Genomic DNA, 9405 nt, shown 5'->3' with positions numbered 1-9405 from the left:
TTTCCCGGGGTCTGCAGGAGATGACCTAATTCCTGTCTTATCCGTCTCCACTTTCTGGGAATCTCGGATGGCGCGTTGCTGGGGGAGCCCTTTGAAATGCACTTTACATGCCCCCCCCCCCACTTGGTCACCCCCTCGGACATTTGTTTCCTCAGGGGGAGAGCATGTAACTCCTGGTACAGACGCCGATGCTTTATTTTTCTAACGGGGCTGCAAAGTTTTAACAGAGTGGGAGCTTTTTCTTTTTCTTTTTTTTTTTTAAGTTCTCTCGTTCTTGACATTCACAACACGCCAAAACCAATAAGCAAATAATCCACCGCTCGAAATCCATGTCAACGGCAGATCATTTAGGATTTTCTGTGTGGACACTATGGCTTTTTTTCTAATAAAAAACAACAACAACTGTCCCCTCCACCCCCCTACCCCCATTCAAGTCAGTTGACTAACCCTGGCCCATGAGGATGGAGATGGGAAACCTCAAAACTCAGGGAGCTTGAGGTCTCTCCAGTGGATCCCAGGAGCCTGCCCCCCTCTTACTGTACTGCCCTCCCCAGCCACGGCTTGTGGGGTCCCGGGCAGTCACCAACGCCTCTTCCAACATATTTTCTAGAAAGAAGTGAGCTCCTGTGTGTGTGTGTGTGTGTGTGTGTGTGTGTAAGGGTGGGTGTGTGAGGTTGAGGGGCAATAGCGATGGTGGGGCTGCAAAGAGAAACCACTAAGAATATAGGGAAGGCAAGACGGGACGAGAAGAGGGTGAGAGAAGGGTAGTGACATGGTGGGACAGACAAAGGAAAGCAGTTACTGAAAAACCCAGAGAGAGAGAAACACCCCAAGTTGCTCACGCGGGTGAATTCTGCGTGATGGGCACGAAGCTGTACTTGGCTGTAATTTTACAATTCACTTAGGAAAGAAGCAGCGGGGCAATGTGTCACCAACATGACTATTTTGAGTTCCAAACTTTCGTGGCGTTCGCTGTCCTCATTCCAGGCGGCCACAACGCAGGAAACTCAGTTCTTGGGGGTTCCCCCAAACTACTTAGAGGCAGGCACCTTAAGCTTTGGAAGGAGAATGGAAAGATGGACGGGGCAGGCGAGGCCTGGCGGGAGGGGGTGAGGCTGGGGGTGGGGGTGGTGCGGACCCACATGGGCCTTAACATAAACCCATTTCTCCTCTCCCGCTGGCCGGCAGGGCTGAGCGTGAGGCTGTGTTTGTCCCAGGATGGCAGGACGCAGGGCCGGGGGAGATGCATGGACAGGGCGGGCAGGTGCTGACCGGTGGTGAGAAAACGCCCGTGGTAGCTGGTTGCTGCGAGGCCGGGACAGAAGGGGAGGGGGAGGCGGGGGACGGGGAGGGGGGTGCAGGGACCCTGACCCTCCCACCTTTTCCCAAGGCGTCCCGGGCCTCAGAGTCTGCCTGAATGCAAGCTGCTCTGGCTGGGCGGGAGGGGGTGGTGGTTAGAGGGAGAGACCGCCGGCCCCTCCCGGACCGCCCTCAGACCAGGGCGCGCAGGGCCAGGATCCAGGCCCCCCCTGTGAGTGGAAGCCCCCGGAGGCGGAGGCTCCCTCAATCCCCCTGCGGAGGCGGAGCGGGGCCGCTGGGTGCAGCTGCTGGCCGTGCACTTGGGGTTCTGCCTCTGGGCCTTTGGAAAGGCGGGCGGGCCAGGCTCAGGGCGCAAGGTGTCAGCTGTTCCTCTAGGTGGCAGATGGTGGGTGGCCCGCGGCCCTCTCTCCGACCCCCAGCAGTTCCCAGTCTCAGTCCTGGGATACAGGGGCTGCTTCTGGAGAAGCACCCCAACCCTTAATAAGAAGCTCTTATTCTACGTAGGCCAGGGCCCCCAGTCCACGTCGCGCCCAGCCACGTGGGAAGGTCTGGTCGCCCCCTTCCCAATGACCACGCCCCCTTAGGCCCTCGGAGAACAAGAACTTGTGGCCAGAATTCGGCCTTACCCCCTGCTGTCCACCCTGAGCCAGGGGGCGGTGTGGCGGGGGCTGGAGTGACTGGAGCGCCCAATCTGGACCCTTAAATGTCGCCCCTTAAATGCGCGCAGGCTGGCCCGGCCTCGCCCCCTCTGTGCACTCAGGTTCCACCCCCTCCCCCCAGCCTGGGGAGACGCCCCCAAGTGGCCTGCGCCCCCCGGAAACGTCGACAGGAAGGTGGTCTCATGCTTCCTCTTAGTGGGTGCAGGGCCCCGAGCTGCAGGGGTGGGGGGTGGAAGTCACCGCCCCTCTGACAGCACCTTGCACCCCATCTGTTTGCTCACCCCAAATAGTGCCCCGGAGGACAAACCACGTGCCCATCCCACAGGAGGGAGCGAGGAGGAATCTGATGGCATGTTGACGCTGAAATATTCAAGTGGACGCACAGATCCTTCGGGATATGGACCTTTCCTTCCAGAAATGCGTGTTTCCATGCCTACCAGACCCATGACATACAACGCGTGCTGGTGACCCGGCTGGGCTGTGCCGGCTCAGAGGCGGATTATGTAACCCTGCGCATCGGGCCTCCGAGGCAATGCTGCTCTCCGCTGCCGGAAAAACATACCCCAAAGCCACCGTGTCCAAGGAAGGAAAACCTAGGTCCTGCTGAAGGAAACTTACCTGGCCGGGCACAGCCTCCAGGAACAACTCTGCGTTTTATTTTATTTCCCCTTTTTCTTGGCTGGGGATTTGCGGGAAGCGTGGCCCAACAAGTCATAGCTATTGGGGAAAGATCTAGAGCCTCAGACTAAAAAAAAAAAAGAGGCAAGAAAAAGAAAGAAAGAGAGAGAAAGAGAAACCACAGGCCCACGCAAATCCGTTTCTGCCTTTTACAATTCCTTCCTCAGAGAGAGCCATGCTCACGCACGTACCCCGTTTACTGGTGTCTGGGGGAAGGTTAAACGGCACGCAGGGCCTGGCCCGGGAGAAAAGGCACTCTAAAAACACAGACACGGCATTTGGTTTGATCTGTTGCAAAAAAAAAAAAAAAAAAATGTATTTGATTACTTGAGTAAAATTACAGTATCTCTGTTGTTAGTAAGTATTAAATGTTAAAGAAATTGGACCCCCCACCCCGTTCCTTTCAACTTTCCAAGAAAGTGCATGTAGCAGTCCAACAGTGTCCTTCCAGAGCGAACACGAAACACACCCACACGAGGCCTGCGCTCTCGGCCAAGAAGACGCCTTTTGCTCGCGTAAGGAAACATATGTACATTTTAATGGAAGTGATATTTCTCACTGTATTCACAAGAGCATCCACATTTTTTTTCTCCATCGAAGGCTGTTCAAGATGCTTTACGTAGCAGCATTGGGAAGTTCCAGCACACGTTTGCTAGGGCGAAGAGAGACCTACAAGGCAAAAATGTTACGTCTCAGTTTCCACTACCAAAACAACACTTGCATGTTCTCTAGAGAGTTCGGCGTGCTTCTTATTGTACAGAAACCTATGAACACCCAGGACGGCTCAAGTAAAAAGCACAATACAAAGAGCAGTTCAGAACGGAAATGGTTAAATCTACAAAAAAAAAAACAAAAACAAACAGGTTGAGTTTTAGGATAAAAATTAAAAAAAAAAAAAAAAAAAAAAAGGCAAAACAAATAAAAACCCCAAACCAAAAACCAAAAACAAAAAAACCCAGAAAAAAAAAACAACAAAAAAAAAACCCCCAAACCTTTCAAAGAACCACACTGTTCAGTCTGTACGTCTTAGTCCTTTTTCCTTAATTCTGCTTTCGGAAGATGAGACAATGCGTTTGCTGAGAAAATGTACCAGCAGGATCAAAGTGTACATTTATATACAGACTTTATGAGACCTAATGCATCACAGGGCATGGCACCCGCACCGGATTCATATTAAACTGGATATAGAAAATAAGTTAATGCCAGATTAAGACCGCCTAGCAGGGCAACTTTGCAATTGCCATAAATGTTACAGCAAGTTTACAGCACTCTAGTCAATTAGTATTTAGTCCCAAATACAGAAGACCAAAGTTAACGCTTGCATTCTGTCTGCAAAGCGAGGTTACATCGCTAATAAATAAGCTTTCTTAGAACTCTAGAAGTGGAACAAGGTACAAAAGAATGTCTTCATCATGGGGAAGTAGTTCCGCGATCTGGGGGGGACCCGAGGAGAGGAGCGGGGGGGTGGGGGGGGAGACCGCGGGGCGAGGAGGAGGCTTGGGCGGGAAGGCTGGGGTCTCCAGCCGGCGTCGCTTTAACTGGTGACGATCTCTTTGCTGTCCTCCAGGAAGCGGGTGAAACGGAAGCTGGCGGCGTTCTCGCTGCTGGCCATCTTCTCCAGGCCGGCCAGGGGCGCGCTGGGCTCCGAGTTCGGGAGCTTCTCCGGGTTGCCCGTCAGCCCGCTGATGGGCGAGCTGCTGCCGCTGGCCAGGCTGCCGGGCAGGGGCGGGATGCCGCCGTTCTGGATGACGGAGATCTCGTTGGCCTTCATGGCCAGCCCGTTGGAGAGCGCCGCCGCGTACTGGTTCCAGAAACTGGAAGGGTCGCCGCTGCCCGCCCTGGCCGCCAGGTCCTTCTGGAACATTTCGGGGAACTTGACGGGATTGCCTCCGAGGAATGTCATGGGGCCGTCCACGGAGAGCCGCCGGCCCCGCCGCGCGGGGGTGCTGTTCCACATGTGGGTGCCCATGTGGACCTGCACGGAGAGAGCGAGAGGAAAAGAAAAAAAGAGAGAAAGGAAGGGAGACGCTTAATAGCTGAATCTGTTGCAACTCCCATCCCAACAGCACTCAACAAAGCAAGTGGCCGAAATGTCTGTTCTCATTACGGGCCAGACAGCGGACGAGGTCACGGGGACCGGCCGCTCCGAAGACTGGTAATAACCCGTGGGGGCTCCCCGCAGCCCGGGCCGCCTCTCCTGTCCCCGGCAAACGTGCCCTTCCTCACTCCGTTTTTACTGCCCCTGTTTAGCTTCTAACGGCCTCTGGCGAGCCAGGCGGTCAGAGAGTGCCGTTCAGGGTTAGAATTGTTATGTCCACTCTCATTGCCACGGTCAGGATTGTATCTGACACCCTTTACTCTAGAAACGTCCTTTTCAGCTGGGAAGAGAGCACCCCTCGCTGACGGCCCGTCGGAGGGCCCCGTGCACGGAGAGAAAACGCCAGAAAGCCATTATTCCTCTCGCATTACGGGCAGCGATCCCCGGGGACATCCTCTGTCAACGGGAAAATGTACCCGGGGAGCTGCTCAACTGTTGCTCTCTGGAATGTAAGCACATTTGCTCGCTTTCCAACACGTATCAGCAGGCAGTGTTGCCTCATTCATTATCATCACGCCGTGAGCGGAGGGCTGACGCTACGGTGCTCGGGAAAACCAACCGTGCCGGCCCGCGTGGTTATGAACAGGAGATGCGCCGGCCGCGGAGAGCTGTAATTACTCAGCGATCGGGGCAGCCCACGGGCCCCGTGGAGGTTAATCAATACCCCATGGCAACCGGGCTGTCGTCCCCGGTAGGTGAAGCCGTTCATTCCGTGCACTTAACGAGACAAGGGAGACGGGCCACTGTTTCGCTCGGGTGCCAAATGATTCGATGCACGCCGACCCGCGGCCAGCTGCAGCCCGGCCTGGTCCCTGCCACGAGCCCCCCCTCCCCCCAACAGCCACCAGTTCCCCACGAGCCGCCACGTGCGTGCAGCGGGCTGCCCCGAGGGCGGACACTGTCCCCCCCGGGGGTCTGGGCTGCTGAACCGGGGAGCATGCATTACAGACATCGACGGGCCACCCGAGAGAGGGCCGAGGGGTGGCCTGGGAGGTGCCGGCGGGCAGAGGTACCTTCAGATTGCCTTTTGTCGTGAACGCTCTTCCGCAAATAGTACACGCGAAGGGCTTCTCCCCGGTGTGAGTCCGCTCGTGGATCTGCAGGGCGCTGGACGAGGAGAATGTCTTGCCGCACGTGTTGCAGTAGTGCTGCTTGGGGGTTCTCCGGGGCAGGGCCGGCAGCAGCACCGGGGACGTGGCAGAGGGACCGGGGGGAACGTGGCCGGCGGGGGGGTCCTTACTGTCCTGAGGAGGGACGTGCACGAAGCCGTTGACCTCGGTTTTGATGAGCGACGACAAGGGGTTGGCGGAGGGCATCCCCGAAGGGTTCTGACCGGGGCCGAGGCTGGAGCTGGGCTCGAAGAGCTGGGAGGGGAGGTCGCGCATCTGGTGGGTCAGCATGTGCTGCTTCAGGTTGCCCTTGGTGGAGAAGCCGCGGCTGCAGACTGTGCAAATGAAGGGTCTCTCTTTGGTATGACTCCGGTAGTGAATGTCCAAGGCACTCTGACACGCAAACGTTTTGCCACAAATGTCGCAAGCCGTGTTTTTAAACTTCCCCCGGTCCCTGAACGGGAAGAGGAGCCCCAGGGAATCTTCCTTGATGATTTTCTCCGCGTGGCCCGAGGTCAGGTCCAGAGCGCCGCCGTTGACGGGGGTGGGAGACAGGCCGTTGGCGAACTCGCCCGGGCCCGCCCTCGGCGGCTTCTCCTCGGCGCCGGGCGACTTGTGGAAGTCCTGGGCGCCGCTGGAGGGGGACAGAGCCTGCATGGACGAGGTGGACTCGGAGATGGCCGGGCTGCCCGCGCTATGGCTCTCCACGTCGCCCCCCACGGAGGACGAGTCGTTGGTCAGGACGTCCCCCTCGACCGACCCGTTCTCCACGGCCTTCAGGCTGGCCTGCAGCTGCTCGGCCAGGCCGGCGTTGATCATCTTCATCTGGTTCTCCAAGGCGGCGATGCTGGACACCTCCAGGGGCAGCGGCGAGGACGACAGGCTGTCCTGGGAGGCGTCCGCCGACCTGGGCGTGTCGGGCATGCTGCCCTCGGGACAGTCGTCCATGTTTTCGTCGGAGAAGTTGTCCACGTCGTCGAAGTTCTTCTCGTCGAAGGAGCCGGTGTCGGAGCCCATGGACTCGGGGTAGCCGTCGGGCACGGGCGTGTTGGGGATCTGGCCGCCCATGTGCATGCGGATGTGCTGCTGCAGGACCACGGCGTTGGTGAACTTCTTCTGGCAGATGGGGCAGGAGTGCTGCACGCGCAGCGGGGGCATGGCGCGGTGCACGCTGTAGTGGGTCTTGAGGTTGCCCTTGGTGGTGAAGGCGCGCCCGCAGACCTTGCACTTGAAGGGCCGCTCCCCGGTGTGCGTGCGGTAGTGCATCTTGAGGGCGCTCTGGCAGCTCAGCACGCGGTGGCAGATGACGCACTCGTTGGGGTCCGCGGCCTTCTTGTCGATGTTCTCCACCAGCTGCTGCAGCTTGGACGTCTCGGAGGCCGGCGTGGAGTCCAAGAGGCCCCCGAAAGGAAACTTGGCCTTGAACTGCTCGGACATGAGCGGCAGCAGAGGGTTGGTGAACGTGGTGGCGCCGGGCGGGCCGTTGTCCGCCGTCGGGGAGCTCAGGGCGCCGTTGCCCGCCGCGGGGGCGGAGCCGGCGACCGCGCCGCTCTCTTCGCTTTTGCCCCCGGAGGGCAGCCCCGTGGACCCCTCGGCTTCCTCCGGGAGCCCGCCCGGGTTTCTCGGGGCGGGCTCGGGGGCCCCAGAGTCGCTTTTGACAGAGCCCGGGGGGCTGGCGGAGGAGCGGCTGATGGGGATGGGGGCCGGCTCCTCGGTCTTGATGAAGGGGGTGAGGCTGGGGAGGGTGGGGGGCAGCGGCAGGCCCACCGACGTGGTGAGGGTGGGCAGGACGGGCTTGGTGTCCAGCCAGCTGGTGACGGGCTTTTCGGGGGGGATGGACATGCCGTAGGGGATGCCGGTGCTGGTGGGGATGCTGTCCAGGTGCTCGGGCACGGGGTAGGGGTTCATCTGGATGTGGGGGTACTTCTCCTTGTGGCGCTGGAAGTGGACCTTGAGGTTGCCCTTGGTGGAGAACCTGTTGCCGCAGATGTTGCACTTGAAGGGCCGCTCGCCGGTGTGGGAGCGCAGGTGGATCTGCAAGGCACTGTCGCTGCCGAAGACCTTGGCGCAGAACCTGCACTTGTGTTTGAAGAACGCCTCGTCCGAAGCGCTCTTGGCCTCGAAGGCCGCGACGTTGGGCGGCTTGCTCTTTCTTTGCTGGGCCAAGGCCGACAAGGGGTTCAGGTCCTCGGCGGTCGTGCCCACGCTGGGCAGAGGGCTGGGGAACACCGCGCTGGCGGGGGCCGGCTGAGGTAGAAGTGGATTGGACGCGGGGCTTAACAAGCTGCTTATTGCGAAAGCTGGTGAGGAGGCCGCCGAGACCACCGCGGGGCTGCCGGCGTGGCAGGCGCCGGCGCCCGGGGCCGCCCTTTCCGAGGACGGGGTGGTCACCGCCGTGGCCAGGATGCTCACGTGGGGAGAAGCGCCGCCGTGGGGGGGGACGATGGTGTGGCCAGAGCCGCTCTGAGGTAGCTGGGCCGGGGGTAACTGCTTCAGGCCGCCGATGCTGGCCGACTGGCTGGCCAGGCTCTGCGCTAACCCGGCGGCAGCTGCCAGCTGCTGAGACAAATGGGAGCTCAGCGTGGACAAGGGGTTGGCAGATGTTCGCAAAGGACCTTGGGAGGGACTCGACGTTGGCAAGTCTGCGTTCTGCGAGGCCAGCAGCAGGATCTGGTGGCGAATCTGCTCGATCAGCTGCAGCTGGTGGATCTGCTGCTGCTGCAGCGCCAGGAGCTGCTCCATGAGCGCGGGCACGGCCGGCTTGCCCCCCGCCGCCCCCCCGCCCCGCGCCTCCTGCGAGAACTGGGCCACGGCCACCTTGGTGCTCTGCAGGTTCTCGATGATGACGTTGCTGTTGATCACGGAGAAGCTGCCCAGCGCCGCCAGGTCCCCGGGTTGAGGTAGAGAGGTTGTGATCGCTGAGGTACCCGTGGAAGGGCCGCCGGAGGTGGCGCCGGCGTGGCTGCCGCTGGGAGGGCCACCGCCGCCGCCCTTGTCGGCCCCCGGGGCCTCCACCTCCATGGACCCGTCCCCGTCCCCGTCCGGCCCGCGGGGTTCCGGGAGCTCGCCGCCGTCCCCTCGATCGGTTTTGCTAGGCGTGTCATTCACGTGTTCGCCGGGGTTCTCGGGAGGGGGGCTGGGGGGGACGGTGCCGGGCGGGGAGGCGGGGCTCTCGCTGACAATCAGCACGAGCTGGTTCTTGGTGCAGCTCTTCTTGTGGAGCAGGAGGTCCGACAGCTCGAAGAACTCGGCGCAGCAGCGGCCGCACACGTGGGCGTCCTTGCTCTTGGTGCGATGGGGCTGTCCCTTCTCCGCGTGTCCTGCCAACGTCAAAAAGGAGCAGCGTTAGGAAGGAAGCCGGGGCCCCGTGCCCTGTGACCTCAAACCCGAGACAGAGGGGGTCGGTCCATCGCGGGCCTACCTGCGGAGCTCAAAAGCGTGGCCCCAGCAAAAACCCCAGCCACCAGGACCTCGGGACGTCCGTGCGACGCTGTCAGGACGTCGGAGGCGTCCCTAGCCATCTGGCACCGCCGAGAGCCAC

General features: G+C 60.1%; 1 protein-coding gene across 1 annotated transcript in view; it reads right to left on the bottom strand.

The window, feature by feature from the left end:
* Window positions 1-266: 266 nt before the first annotated feature.
* The window catches only part of SALL1 (spalt like transcription factor 1), an 18301-nt gene continuing 9162 nt past the window's right edge, over window positions 267-9405 (bottom strand). Inside the window, exons 2-3 of the mRNA XM_080644873.1 lie at window positions 5769-9184; window positions 267-4632 (exon numbers count right to left, since the gene is read on the bottom strand). Of these exons, the coding sequence (XP_080500999.1) occupies window positions 4192-4632; window positions 5769-9184 (3857 nt within the window). The 3' untranslated portion in view covers window positions 267-4191. The remainder of the gene's footprint in view (window positions 4633-5768; window positions 9185-9405) is intronic.

This window comes from Plecotus auritus, assembly GCF_963455305.1.
Source record: "Plecotus auritus genome assembly, chromosome: 10".
NCBI classification, from domain to species: domain Eukaryota; kingdom Metazoa; phylum Chordata; class Mammalia; order Chiroptera; family Vespertilionidae; genus Plecotus; species Plecotus auritus.
Note: the sequence above shows the minus strand (reverse complement) of the source record. Positions and strands in the feature narration are given on the sequence as shown.